General features: G+C 60.9%; 1 protein-coding gene across 18 annotated transcripts in view; it reads left to right on the top strand.

Moving 5' to 3' along the window:
• The first annotated feature begins 1,832 nt into the window (after positions 1-1,832).
• KIF1A (kinesin family member 1A) overlaps positions 1,833-14,652 on the top strand; it is a 43,009-nt gene continuing 30,189 nt past the window's right edge. For all 18 annotated transcript variants that reach the window (XM_074593327.1, XM_074593329.1, XM_074593328.1 and 15 more), the window contains exons 1-8: positions 1,833-2,045; positions 7,736-7,887; positions 12,378-12,454; positions 12,555-12,734; positions 13,224-13,289; positions 13,457-13,635; positions 13,994-14,105; positions 14,493-14,570. In XM_074593327.1, coding sequence (XP_074449428.1) covers positions 7,782-7,887; positions 12,378-12,454; positions 12,555-12,734; positions 13,224-13,289; positions 13,457-13,635; positions 13,994-14,105; positions 14,493-14,570 — 798 coding nt within the window. In that variant the 5' untranslated portion in view covers positions 1,833-2,045; positions 7,736-7,781. The remainder of the gene's footprint in view (positions 2,046-7,735; positions 7,888-12,377; positions 12,455-12,554; positions 12,735-13,223; positions 13,290-13,456; positions 13,636-13,993; positions 14,106-14,492; positions 14,571-14,652) is intronic.

Raw genomic sequence — 14,652 nt, forward strand, 5'->3', positions numbered from 1 at the left:
AGAGGAGCAGTGGAGGCTGCCCGCGCAGCACGCAGCACCGCAGCACAGCGCATCCTGTGCCAGCAGTGTCCCGTGTTCCTGTGGACCCTGACCCTGGGGCTCGGTGCTCCCCCTGTCAGCCCGGACTCTGCCCCTGGCCACCTCCATGTCCGATTAATGTATCACCAGCACCATCCCTGCTGTCTCAGCCCCCTCATTTTGGGGGGTTCCCCATTGTTAGTCATGAGGGGGCTTGGTCCCCAAGCACTCCAGCCTCTGGGCAAGCAAGTACCCACGCAGACCCCATCCCCATGGCCCCCAGGACACCATGGCTGATGATTCACAGCACCATCCCAGCAGGTGGGATCCGTGCTCCTGGGCACACAGCTCCCATGACATGGGATGGTTGTGCTGGGACCAGCCCAGCACAGCTGCCACGGTCATGACTCCTCCAGCAGCACAAAGCTCTCTTGGCCACATCTTCCCTAACTGAGGACCTGCCTTGCAGAAGGACACCTGAAGAATGACAGCCGCCTGGAGGAGGATGGCCAGCGGGATGGTTTGCACAAGGGCAGAGCCATCAGATGGGACATGGTCGCAGTCCCTGCCGCAGTGAGCTGTGCTCTGCAGGCTCAGCCTGGCTTGCAGGCATCACAGCGTGTCCTGATGATGCCACAGGCCATGTGTTCCTGTCACCTGCCACATGTGCCCATGGTTCATTGTATCATACCCATCCTCTGCCATCCATACTCTGAAATGCAAACAGGCTGCCCACTGCCAGCTCCTGTCAGGTCCAGGAGCGGGTCCCTGGCCAGGCAAGCCACCATTTGGCTTTGGGCTTCGGATGATGGTTATGGGGTGGAAATTCCCGCCCAGCAGAGCTGGCACTGGGTGGCTGGACCTGAAGGCATTTGGGGCAGGTGTGAGGGGCTGGAATGGTGCCGGGTGAGGGCAATTCTGCCGGGGCAGCCAGGTGCTCATCTCTGAGTGGAGGTGGGAGCCAGTGTGGCTGACACCACATGGGTGATGAAAACCAGAGTTAGCCTGGGGACTGCTGCCCAGTCACCACCTACCCAAGTGAGGATGGGAAGTCCTGATGCCCTGAGAGGTCCCAAGCCAGCCCCTCATCCCGTGCCCCACCCATGAGGGGACTCCCCGCTGCCAGGATTGCTGCTGGATGCTCACAGCATGGCCAAAATGCTCGGTCCCTAAAACACTGGCAGGAGAGACCCGCTGCAGGCCCACCCCCACTGTGGATGAAGACCTCTCTGCTGCCTGTCCTCCAGGGAGGCTTGGGGAAAGGCTGGCACAGGGAGGGGACGTGTGGCCCCGCGGTTGGCGTGGAGGGGCGAGGGAGGAGGATGTGCTGCTGGAAACAGCTGGTGGCGAAGGCATAATCTTCTTTCCGCGCTGGGTCTGAATTCCCCAGCGCAGATGGACAGGGAGCCGACCCTGCTACCCCGGGGGCTGCGGGGCGGCGGGGCTCAGCGGCCCGCAGGGGTGAAGAAGCTCTGCACCGGGGGTGGATGCCGACAGCCGGGGCCGCCGGGGACCGGAGCCGGAGAGGGGGCCTGGGGCCGGCGAGCGGCCCGGGTGGGGGTGGCTCTCCCCGGGGCAGGGTGCCGACGGGGCCGAGGTACCGCGCCCGGGGGAGCCGAGGATGGCGGGCGGGGGGGGGCGGTTGCTAGGAGACGGTTGCCAGGCGACGGTTGTCAGGCGACGCGGGGGGGCCCCGCCCCTCCCCGCGCCCTTGCGGCGGTTCCGCAGCGCGGACCGGGGGTGGGGGGGGGATGCGCTGACGTCACCGCCCCATCCCCAGCTCGCGCCCTCCCGGTCCCGTCCCCCCTCTTCTCAGGGCGGCGGCGGCCAACCAGTGCGCGGGGCGGGCGGGGACCGCAGGGGCGGGGCTGCTCGGCACCGGCACCGACACCGGCACCGGCACCGGCACCGGCACCGCACCGCGCGGCTCGGCCTCATGCCGGCGCCTCCCGCCCGCGGCTGAGCGCTGCGCCCCGCTGAACCGGGCACGGGCACGGGCACGGGCACGGGCACGGGCACGGGCACAGGTAGGGCGCGGGCGGCACCGTACGGGATGGAGCAGCCCCGCCGCGCCCGGGCGGGGCTGCGGCAGCGCGGACGCGAGCGCCGGGGCTGCCCCGGGATGGCGGTGCCGCCCCTCTCGGCGGCGGCGAGGCGCAGCGGGGGTGAGCGGGACGCGCCCGCCCGGGTGCCCGGCCGAACGGGGTGGGGGGGCTGCGTCCGGCGGCCATTTTGCGGGGTCCCCCGAGGCGCTGGGGAGGGAAGGAGGGCGGGCGGCGGCTGCCCGCTGGTCCCCAGCGCTGCAGTCGGCAGGTGCCGCCCCGGCTTCCAGAAGGATCCCGCCGCGGGGGGGCCTTCCCGGGGACAGGGCGATGCCTCTGCAGCCCCAGCATTGGCCTGGGGTGGGGAGAGAGGGGATGCCATGCCTGCAGCCCGTGGGAGGGGGCACACGGACCTCTTTTCACCCCAGAGCTGCCCCTGCTCTTGCCCTCTGGGGCGGGTGGCTTTGGGCATGAAGCTAAGCCGTCTTGCTCTGTCATCATTACGCTTCAGAGTCAACGATGGCACCGGAGGTAGCAGTGGGTGTCCTGGCTGGGGCTCTTGCCTGGGAGGGGCGGCTGGCAAAGGTGCTGCGAAGCCGAGGCTCTTAGTTGCCCTGCAAGGACGAGCTGCTACTGCTGACCTTGGGCTTAGGGGCAGCTGGGTGAAGGCTGCCATGTCACTGCGGGCCAGTGCCTATGGCTTCTGGCTGAAGGTTGGGGGTGGTCCCTGGGCAGACAGGTTGGTGCAGAGCCCCACGCTTGGCCACCCTGGCTCCCAGGGAGCAGCCCTGCACCTGCCCCATTGTCTTCCTCCTCTTCCTCCTCCTCGTCCCCCACATGGCAGCATTCTGGACCCTGCAGACCCCCTGTGCACTGGGGTGTCCTGCTTGCTCAGGTCCCACACCTCATCTGCGGGGATTGCGGAGGTCAAGGAATGAGCTGAGCATCTCCCCTGCCACCCCACAGCCATCCTTCCACGCCCCAGTGCCCGGAGCAGCCCCTTGGCAGGTGGCCTTGGTGGCATGGGACTCGGGGGGAAGGCGGGAGGGGAGCAGCAGCAGTTTCCCCTGGGATACAGCCAGGGGTGTGGTGGGCTCTGCCATCCCCACACACTGCCGCTGACCTCCATTTTGTCTGGGAGGTGGCAGCTGGCGCTGGCACAGATGCCGCCAACACCCCCCTGCCTCCCTGTGTGTGGCCAGAGCTGCAGCCCCCAAACCGCCGGGAGTGTCAGGACCTATTTTCCCCACTACCACCCCTGGCTGCCACCACCCCTCTCCATGTGCAGCCGTGCTGGTAGCCCACTGGAGCTTGCTGCCTTTTTCATGTGGCTTTTCCCCTCTGTGGGTTTTGGTGTGCAGAAGAGAGGATGGAGGGAATGGGTGACAGAGTGGGAGGTGACTCGCCTTTGCAGAAGGGATAGGGAGCAAACCCCTTCATCTGCAGCCTTAAATCTGCTATCTGCCAATTTAATCCCTATTGAAATTCTCGAAGAGCTGTAAACAGTGTCCCGAAGCCATATCCCCCATCAGGGCAGGCAGGAGGCTAGGAGGCATGGTGTCCAGGATGGCACTGGGGAAGTGGGGGGCTGGATTTCAGCTGGGGATGCAGGGGTGCCTGCTCCAGCCCTGGGCTGTCCTCCCAGCTGCTTCCCTGCCTGCGGGTGCTGCTCTGGGGAAAACTGCACCGTCACTGCCCCTTGCCCCCGTGCGGGGCGGGAGGTGAGCCAGGAGGATTCTCCGGGCTCGGCTGGCAGCCAATGGTGCCGTGTCATCTGGGCCAGCTGCCTCCAGGGTCCCCCACTGTCCCCAGAGGGAGGGCAGGGTCCCGCGGTCCCAGGCAGAGCCGGGGGCCCCCAACGAGGGGTGCAGGGGAAGGGCTCATTAAAACAAAGCCCGTCGGCGGCTGAGAGCATCGTGGCTCGGGAGGTGCAGCCAGATGGGGCATCCGCCCTCCCCACCGAGGTGACACAGGGATGCGCGCAGACAAAAGGAGAAACTCGCCTTGGATTTCCCTCGGCGCAGGCAGCTCTTCGTCTGCCAGAGCTGCAGGCAGCCCCTGCCCCGTGCTGGGAGCAGCGAGTGGGGCATCCTGGCTGTGCTGACCCGCGTTAGCATCACTCGATCCCTGGTGTCCTGCAGTACCCAGGAGACGGGCAGCATGGCATGTCCCTGCAGCATGCTTAGGGGCAGAGGTCACTGCAGGTGGCACTTGGGGACAATGCTGCCCATCCCACTGGTCACCTCTCAGCAGCGGCAGGAGGTCTGCGAGTTGGTAGCCCTCGGGCTTAAGAGAGCTCTCTTTAGCTAATCTCTGCCCAATTAATCTTAGCTGATCCAGTTAATCATCGCTCTCTAGGTGTTTTGCTCATCACTGAGGGCTGGCAGATGTGCTGGTACGGATGGGCAGAGCACAGCACAGGGCTAGGGGGGAAGAGTTGGGGGCCAGGTCCAGATGTGCACCCCAGCACCATGGCCCCAGGGACTCTCCTGTCCTCCTCTGCCATCTCCGTTGTGTGTGGGGTGACCCCAGGAGGAGGCAGGCGGGGAGTGGGGCCACGGTGCTGGCCTGCTCCCAGTGAAAGGCTGATAGCGGCTTATTGAATTTCTCTCGACGGCGGATTAAGCAGGCAGTAGGTGACTGTCCCCAGGCAAAGCGAGCTGGCTGGGCTCGAGCCACCCACCTGCCCTGGGGGAGGCTGCCTTCCCCTGCCTTGCCTGCCCACGGCCTGCCCGCTGCAGTGCGTCCCCTCTCTCTGTGGGATGCTGAGCGCCTGCGGCCAGCGATGGCTGGTGGTGCTGCTGTGTTACGTGGGCTGCAGGCTGAATTTGTCCCTGCGGCCAAGACGGGAAAATAAGAGTGAGGGGAACGAGAGGAGAGGAGGCTTGGGAAGGAGCTGGGCAGGGGGCTGCTGGCGCTCCCCAAGGGAGCACAGCACTGCCTGGGGTCCTCGCACCGCTGTGTCGGAGATGGGACTGGAGAGCCGCAGAGGAGCAGGAGGGGAGTGGCCCGTTGCCGACCGAGGAAGCTGAAAGAAATGGATGGAGACAAGAAAATGGAGCCCAGCATGCTGCTCTGCGGCAGGGAATACCAGCAGGGAGAGGAGTTCGTGGCACTGGGCTAGGCGTGCCGGATGGCTTGCTGGGAATATGCCGGGATGTGGGCATCAGGATGGCAGGGAGAGAGGAAAGGTCCTGCTGGCGAGGAGGGGGCTTCTCGTGGCCAGCAAGGGTGGGCTGGGGGGGTACTGGTGTGGGGCTGAGCAGGCCCTCCTGGCAGAGGAGGGCAAACAGCCAGCAATGGAGAGCATGCAGCAAGACGAGACGCCGGAAAAGTGGGATGAAGGAGAAACCAGAGCTTCTTCACGGGAAGCGATAGGGCTGGAGGAGGATGTGATGGGAATGGCGCAGGGGCGGGAGAGAATGAGGGCAGGGTCTGAAGCTACCCACGGTGGGCAGCGGTCAGTCCTGGGGTCCCTGATGGGTGTGTTGTTCCAGTGCCGATGGCTCTTGCCAAGTGCTGTGCCGCAAGGCGGGAATCTGGAGACCTGACCCAACTCTTCCATAGCCCTGGGAGCTGGAGAGGCTGCAAAGTGGGGGGGAAGAGAGCTATCCCTGCTGCGTGTTTGACACGGGCAATTGTCGGGTGCTGCATGGCGTTTAGCCCAGCAACAAATCCATCGTCCCTGAGCGCCAGTGGTGCCACATGGTGGAGCAGCTTGAGCCGATGGCCTTGTGAGGATGCAGGCCTTCTACCTAGGATTATATCCCGTCGTTTCATGGGAAAACCAACTTTTTCATTCCCCTTTGGCATGGACTCCTGTATAATTTTTCCTCTCTCCCCCATCTGATGAGACGGCAGCGGAGTGGAGAAGGCAGAGGCCCGTTGGTATGCAGCAGCCCACTCGCCGGCTCAGGGACTCAATGGTGGTGTTAAACGCCCGCTTAAAATAATCTGTGCTTGAGAAAGCCTGAGACCAAATGCCTGAAGTCTGGAGCTGTTGGGATTTAAGGGTGCGATCACTATCTGAGCGCAGTGGGAGCTCTGGAGCCGTCCCAGTGGGGCGGTGAGAGGAGGGTTTGGGAACTCTAGCAGGAGAAGATTTGTCCCCCTGCTGTTGGGGATGCTTTTAAAACAGGTGAAGCATTTTTGAAACATAGTACTGAGCTTGTAATGCTTTCTGGCTGCAAATTTTTCCACTGTGCCATGAATATACCTGCCTTTGGGCAGAGCATACATTGGTTTTTCTCCCACCCCCTTTGGAAATGAAACTGGAGCTGTCAAACCTCGGTTAGTTTTAAAGCCATCTCCTTCTCTTGGGACACTTTCCATTCTGTGATTTTATTTTGTTCTTTTTTTTTTTTTTCTTCCCCCCCCCCTCCTTTTCCACAAATTCAGCTGTATCTTTCATTTTCACCATGGGAAAACCCACCTCATGTTGAGGATCCATCCTTACTGCTCCACTTCTTTCGGGTCGTGGTCCATGTAACCGGAGCTGTGCCATTGCTGGCTCCTGATCTCCTTCCTCCCAGAATGAGCATCCCACTGGCAACGAGCATCCCACTGGCAAAGACCAGGCCCAAAAAGCCCCAGGGCATTTGCAAACACCTTGCAGGAGTCCCGCAGGCAGGAGTCCCACAGGTAGGGATGCCAGAGGAGCCGGTGCCCGCCCGTGCTGTGGGGTGCGGAGCTCCTCTTCCACCGCCAGGCTCCGCGTGGGGCGTCAGGGAGCAGGGGACAGGCGGGAGAGGAGGTGGGTGTTAGAAGGCAGGAATGAATTTTATCAGGGCTGATCCTGAAGGACCCGGTGGTCAAGGGAAGGACCCCGGCATCCTTTTCTGGCCAACACTAGTGGGGCTTAATTGGGGCTCAGGGAAGGTGGGACCAGCTGCAGAGAGCCTGGATACCAACGCTGGGATGAGCAGCTGCTCTGGGAGATGTTAGAGAGCAGTTTGCTTTGTCTTGTGAGGTTTGTGATTAATAATTTATTAGCAAAAGGAGTGGAAAAATGGTTGTGAGCTGGAGCTTCATCTGAGTGTGACCCCCACTGGCTTGCTGCTCCTGCTGATGCTGCGCTTCTGCTTTTGCTGGGAGCTGAATGAGAGGCAAATACCAGCAGTTGTGTTCAACACCCGCCTCCTTTCTCAACACTAATGCCATAGTTTTCCTCCCCACCTCCACTCAGTCCTGCTGCCCAGTCCCTGCTCCGCTGAGGCTGGAGCAGAGGCAGGAGGCTTGGGTTATGGGCAGGGGGTTGCGGGCTTGCTTGCAAGTGAGGGGCACCTGTTCAGTGCCTTTGGCACCCCAGGATGGAAAAACCGCTCCTCGGGGGTCACACTGATGCTGACGGTGCCTAAACGGTCCTGTCCCCTGCTGTGGGCACCCATCGGGGGATGCTGAGGATGATCGAGGCACTGGGTGCTGCCATGGGGTAAGGCAGGGATGTTCCCTGTGACCGATCAGGGAGGTCCTGGCCCGAGATACAAGGGGGAGGCAAGACAGGCAAAACGCGGGCAGATCGAGGGACGAAACAAAATGTCAACTTTCAGGCAGAGGCAAATCAGCATTCCTGGGAAGTTTTATTGTACAGGCTTTCTGTTCATTTTTCTGGCATAGCTGCAATGTGGGGATTGGGGTGCAAGCTTTCCTAATCCCCTGTTCTCCCCTCCTTGCAGGACAGCCATTGCTCCCCACTAGCAGGACCCACCTCTGGCCGGCGTGATGGCGGGAGCATCTGTGAAGGTAGCAGTGCGCGTCCGGCCCTTCAACTCCCGGGAGATGAGCCGGGAATCTAAATGCATTATCCAGATGTCAGGAAGCACCACCAGTGAGTGCCGGTGTTGGGGGCAGAGGGCTCGGGAAGGGTTTGGGTGCTGCCTGGGGAGGAGCGTGTGTGGTCCGGCTGCAGCAATGAGCATCAGGCGGCCGGGATCTTTGGTGCAGATGCAGTAGCACCTGGGGTTGTTTGGAGGAGGAAATAGGGGGTGAGATGTCACCTTTCCCACGGGCAAATGCAGTCCCGCTGTTGAAACGGCAGTGGTGGGATCTACGTGGCACCGAGCCCTTGGGTTTTGGTGGTACTAAACAGGGCAGCATCCCTGGCAGGCGACTGGGGAGGAAGTATCAGAAGAGCTTGGAATCTCTGGTGGGTGGATGTGGGGCCGAGGTTGCCCAGCCCGTGGCTGCCTGCCCACGGATGGAAGGGTGGGAGCAGGGTTTGCCAAGGGAACGATGTGCTTGGGGAGGAGGGATGTAGCATGGGGGCTTGGGGCTGCCTGTGTCTCGTCAGGAGCCTGTCTAGCATTCATCTCTCTTTAAATGACAGCTGCTGGAAGTACTGGGTGGGAAAGGTGGCCGAATCCTTCCTCTTTGGCTCTGGAAGCCTCCAGATGGGACACCACCTAAAATAACTCCCTCCCTCCTTCTCCTGCCTGCCCAGGGCTTCCTGCGTCACTGGCGGCGGTGGGTGAAACACCGGCGCCAGCCACCCCCGCAGCATGCACCGCCGGGCTGCCATGACAACCCCGGCAGGAAGGAGAGGAGGGCACCCAAGGGTGCAGAGTGGCTCTGTGACCCCGCTGGGCTCCCCGCTCATCTGGGGAGCAGGAACGGGGAGGTCTGTGAGGCATTGTCTGCTGGTCTCTCTCATCCTGCGGTGCGGGGGGAGGCTCTCCCTGCCCAGTTGCGCAGTGATGCTCCGTCTGCCTGGGATGCAGAGCTGCTCCCTTTGCAGCGAGGAAGCCTTTCTGTCCCCAATGGGTTGGGGGGGGACCCTCCACGCCCCAGACCTAGTCAAGAGCATCAGGCATCCGTTGCCTCCGCCACGGCCGTGTTTGCTCAGAGCAATCTGCCCGTGCCCATCCTGCCACCCCCAGCTCTTCATCCCCCTGGCTGTGCTGGGGGGGCCAGCAGGGCTGCAGGCAGGGGCAGTGCCCTGGCCAGCCCTTTGCTGACAGCGAGGTTTTTCTCCATGAATAGACAAACCGTCGGCTAATCCCCTCGGACGAGGGGCTGGGGGGAAGGTGCCGGAGCGGGGGGCTCTGCTGCCTGCTTCTGCCAGCTCTGGAAGGCAGGAGGATGCCAGTAGTGCCAGCTGCCTGTCCCTACCCCCCAGCCCCCTGAGCGGGCCTGGCTCAGCCCCCCAAGCTCCTTGCAGAGAAGCCAAAAATAAATGTGTCTGAGGGGGGATGAGAGCAAGTTTCCCCCTTCCCGGGACCATTTTCAGAGACCCCTGCACGTACCGGGGTGGGGGAGGTGGTTGCTCTGCCTAATGCGTTAAGCCCTGAGGGGGGTGCAGCAGGGGCCAGGGCGGAAAGGGGTCATCCCTTCTCTGTCATCCTTTTGCCCCCAAAACTGACAGCCTCCGCCCCCTTGGCTCGCTGTGCCGAGGCCGCCTGCCTGCCTGCCAACACTGCTGCTTTGTTCCTGTGGTGTCCCCCCTGGTGTGCGGCCACGGGACCTGGCCCAGGCACCAACACCCCCGGCCCCTCTCCTGGCAGCTCCCACCAGGACAGCGAGGATGGGATCCCGGATTTCATCCTGCAAGGCCATTAATATTCTCCAGACAGAGCCGTGCTTCTGCGGGCTTTAAAATACAGCGATTATTTTCTCTCCTGTGGGTCTTGTGTTTTATCCTGCCCAGTGCTTGCCCACTCGCTACACTCTGCCGCGCCACTGACTCTTCAGGATGAAGACAAGGGTCATCTCAACATGTTTTCCTCCTCCCCCTCTTGTCTGTATGTCTGTCTGCTGCCTCCACGCGCCCCCCCCCCCTCCCCCCCCAAACCTTTTTTAATCTCCTTTGGCCAGAGCACAAATCTTTTGCAGCAGCTTTGCAAAAGCCCTGGGATGCCTGGTCACAAGAGAGGAAAAAAACCCACCAACGGTATCCAGCCACACCGGGGTAAATAAATGGGAATTAAAGGGGCGTGAGGAGAGCATTTCAGCTTGGGGATAGGAGACCCTCTGCCCTTGGTATGCTCCCTTCTCCCCTACGTCCCAGTCTCCGGCCTGCCAGGCCAGCTGGGCGGCTGCAGCTGGGATGCCTGGAGCTGCCCGGTGCCATCCCCGGCTGCTCATCCGCCCCGTGCCCAGCGTGGGCTGGCACTGGGATGCTGAACAGCCGCCTTGTGTTGCCCCATCCTGCCTGCTTCTGCTTTTGCCCACATTGCACTAATTTTTTTGGGGGGTGATGCTCCCATTCACTCCGGCAAGGTTTACCTCTGCAGGGCAGAGACAGACCTGAGCTGGGGGGCAGGCAGCATGGTGGAGCTGCCAGGTGAACCCCAGGAGCCATCGGAGGTGCTCCACCCGACTTCATGCATGGCCTCCTCATCCGCTTCTTTTTGCAGTGACTGCTCAGACACCCTCAACACACCAACTGGGCACCAAGAGAGCTCCTGTCACAGCAAGGAGCAACCGAGCAGCATCGTGCTGCAGTTTTGTGGTTGGTGTTGAATCCTGACCCCCCGATTCCCGCCCTTCATCTGCCCGCCTTGCTGCCTTTTCGGGCAGGGATGGACAGATCTCAGGCCAGAAGTGGTGGATCCCTCCTAGGGAAGAATCCATTGTGGCAGTGGAGGAGGAATTAGGAGCAGAAAGCATCCATATCCATAACGCCACACACTGGGGCATCTGACCCCAGGGGAGCAGGCTGTGCCGTGCCTGGGACTGCTTTGGAAGGTCCCAGTTTGAATCCCAAGCGGGTGCGAGCCCTGGCTGAGCACCGTCCCTGGCGCCGGGCAGGTTGGGGCTGCGATGGAGGAACCTCCATCAGCCTTGGTGCTGTATGGCCTCCTCGTCCCTGGCAGTGGCAGGGAGCAGGTGGGGGCTGCAGGCACAGGAGCTGTGCTGCACCAGCCTGCAAGGTCATTTCAATGTCACCTAATATTGCTGATGACTGGATCTCGTGATTACCCTGCTGGTTTGGGTTTCTTCTGACGCATCTGTTGTTTCAGAAAAAAAACCCATCATAAACGCTCTATGGGGGCAAAAAAAAAAAGCAGCCAGTGAGGAAGAGAAGTGATGTAGTCTCCAATTTCCATGGCAACGTCCTTTTCACCAGGGGATGGGAAAAAGCAGGCTCTTGTTTCCGCTGGCGGTGGAACACGAGGCATTAATCACCCTGCTGGGGCTGGGTACCCAAAAGAAAGCACAAGGGGAGGAGATGCAGGAGCTGGCAGGGGCCTGGAAGGGCCCCCATGAGGCCACGGCTGCTCCCACCCCACAGCACCAACATATGTGGCTTTGGGCATGGCTGCGCTGTGGGGGGAAGGAAGGCTGTGATCCTCCCCTGCCAGTGCTGGGGTCCTACAGGCAGATGACGGAGCAGGAAGGAGCCTGAGGGAGGGAGCCATTTTCTTCACACTGTGCCCACAGGATGTTTGGGCAAGACTCTGCCCTGCTCCCTGGGCTGGTGCAGGCTCTGCCAGCCACAACACCCACCTCCTCTGCTGTGACTGGTGGGGTCTGGGGGCTCTGGACCCATCTGCAGTGCTGGAGGCTCCTGGTCCTGCTTTCCAGGACCTATTGGGACTGAACCCCACTACCCTTCTACCCCACCCTCATAAGTGGGATGTGGGTGGCAGGGGTACCATGGGTGGCCAGGTGGCCTCATAGAATCATAGAATGGTTTAGGTTGGAAGGGACCTTAAAGATCATCTAGTTCCACCCCCCCTGCCCTGGGCAGGGACACCTCCCAGTAGACCAGGTTGCTCAAAGCCCCATCCAGCCTGGTCTTGAACACCTCCAGGGATGGGGCAGCCACAGCTTCTCTGGGCAACCTGGGCCAGCATCCCACCACCCTCACAGTAAAGAATTTCTTCCTAATATCTAATATAAATCTCCCCTCTTTCAGTTTAAAACCGTTACCCCTCATCCTATCGTTACACTCCCTGATAAAGAGTCCTTCCCCATCCTTCCTGTAGGCCCCCTTTAGGTGCTGGAAGGCTGCTATAAGGTCTCCCTGGAGCCTTCTCTTCTCCAGGATGAACAACCCCAATTCTCTCAGCCTGTCCTCATAGCAGAGGTGCTCCAGCCTCTGATCATCTTTGTGGCTCTCCTCTGGACCCGTTCCAACAGGTCCATGTCCTTCTTGTGCTGAGGACTCCAGAGCTGGACGCAGTACTCCAGATGGGGTCTCACCAGAGCGGAGTAGAGGGGCAGAATCCCCTCCCTCGACCTGCTGGCCACGCTTCTTTTGATGCAGCCCAGGATACGGTTGGCTTTCTGGGCTGCAAGCGCACATTGCCGGCTCATGTTGAGCTTCTCGTCCACCAGCACCCTGAAGTCCTCATGTTCCCATCTGTTTGCCCCTAGCTATCCTGAACCCGAAGCAGCCTAAAGAGACACCAAAAAGCTTCAGCTTTGACTATTCCTACTGGTCCCACACCACGGTAAGCGGGGGGAGGCCTGAGCCCACCGGGAGCTATGGGCTGGGGAAAGGCAGGAGGAGCTCCTTGACAAATTTCTCCTTGTCTCCCCTCCTCTCTGCAGCCCGCAGACATCAACTATGCATCTCAGAAGCAAGTGTACCGGGACATTGGTGAGGAGATGTTGCAACATGCCTTTGAAGGCTATAATGTCTGCATCTTTGCCTACGGGCAGACAGGTGCCGGAAAATCCTACACCATGATGGGGAAGCAGGAAAAGGACCAGCAAGGCATCATCCCGCAGGTACCACCTGGTGAAAAGCTGCCTGGTCCCCTTTGTCCTAGTGCAATGCCCAAAGGAAAAGCGTAGCGGGGAGGGAAGAGGGGAGCGAGGTGGGAGCAGGACCAGGCTTCGCCAAGGTCTGCTACAGCCCTGCTGTGGCAGAGAGCTGGCATGGCTCTGCCAGAGGGTGGGGGGACAAGGAGGATCATGCTGGAGTCCTCCAACATGGGTGAGTTATGATCTGGCCACACAAGGCTGGTGTTTGTAAGCAGCAGTAGTTCAAGCGCCGAGCCACCGCCGGCTGTGCTTGCCAAGAGCTGTTGTCTTCTGGCCCAGCAGAGCGCCGGGGGGGCTCTGGGAATGCTAAGCCTCCCATAGCAGGAGAGGGGGGGGTTCCGCCAGCTCCCCAGGACACGTCCAAGCACTCAGGTGCTCTGTTTTTTGGGGTGAGAAGGTAGAAATCCCTGTGGTCTGGGCACCCCGCGAGCAGCCTGGCTTTTCTCTCCGCAGCTGTGTGAGGACCTCTTCTCCCGCATCAATGAGACGACGAATGACAACATGTCCTACTCTGTGGAGGTAGACACCTCATTGCCTCTCTATTCCGGCTCCAGCCTCCCACCTGGCTCTGCAAGCCACGATGCTGTGCAGACCTCTCTTTGGGGGGGTCCCATCCCTGGGTGTGGGGTGGGTGGGAAGGACCTGATTCTGCCAGCTGCTAGCCCTGCCCATGCCCTCTGGTCTAGGTGAGCTACATGGAAATATACTGCGAGCGTGTGAGGGACCTCCTGAACCCCAAGAACAAGGGGAACCTGCGGGTGAGGGAGCATCCCCTTATGGGCCCATACGTTGAGGACCTTTCCAAGCTGGCCGTGACCTCCTACAATGACATCCAGGACCTCATGGACTCTGGGAACAAGGCCCGGTGAGTTGGGGGAGCAGGAGGTGGCTAGGATTTGGAGAGCTTGCAGACATCTCCAGAAGGTCCTGCTTGACTTCCTTGCTTTGCTGGTCTGGCTGCTCTGGATTTGGCAGTCCCCTCCTATGTGAGTGGTGGGTACCCCCCACTTATTTTCACCTTACCTCCTTTCTGCTCTCAAAATGCCCTGGACCCAGCAGGAGAAAGCCTTGACTTTTGCATGTCTCCTCCCAGAGTTCTCTTCTGTCCTCCAGACTTGCCTTCCCCTCATGTACCCTTTCCCAAAATGAGCCCTGGCCCCAACGCCAGCCACTCCAGTGTCCCCTGCAGGGTGTCATACCTCCCTGTCCTTCTCTCCCTGCAGCACGGTGGCTGCCACCAATATGAACGAGACCAGCAGCCGCTCCCACGCCGTCTTCAACATCATCTTCACGCAGAAGCGGCATGATGCTGAGACAGACATCACCACTGAGAAGGTGAGAGCAGAGCCTGAGGGACTCGGGGGAACCTGCATGGACATGTGAAGGGCTTTGTATGCTATTGACAACACTTGGGACGAGGTGGTGCGTCCTGATGGAGGGTTGAAACAGGATCAAGATAGGTCCCAGATACACTCTGGGTTCACAGTCCCTTGAGGGACTGGCCCCTGGACAGGATATTTAACGGCTGGTGCCCTCCATCCCTGCCTGCAAGGATGTTAGCCCTGTTCCTGGACAAATCCTGGCAAGGATGACCCTGCAGAACCCACCTCTGCTTTCAGAGCAGTGTCACTTTGCAAGAGGTCACTGCTTCCCTCCTCGGCTCCATGCTGGGGCCCGGTTTGCTGTGCCTGCCGGGGCTGACAGCCTCATCTCGGCTTGCAGGTCAGCAAAATCAGCTTGGTGGACCTGGCAGGGAGTGAGCGAGCCGACTCCACTGGTGCAAAAGGCACAAGACTGAAGGTGAGAGCTGGCGTGAGGTCCCCTTCTGCCGGTGGGGATGCCGTGTCCTGCTGCTTTATCCCCGGGTGCTCTGAAATATGGG

The sequence above is a fragment of the Larus michahellis genome, chromosome 6 (assembly GCF_964199755.1).
Source record: "Larus michahellis chromosome 6, bLarMic1.1, whole genome shotgun sequence".
Classification (NCBI taxonomy): domain Eukaryota; kingdom Metazoa; phylum Chordata; class Aves; order Charadriiformes; family Laridae; genus Larus; species Larus michahellis.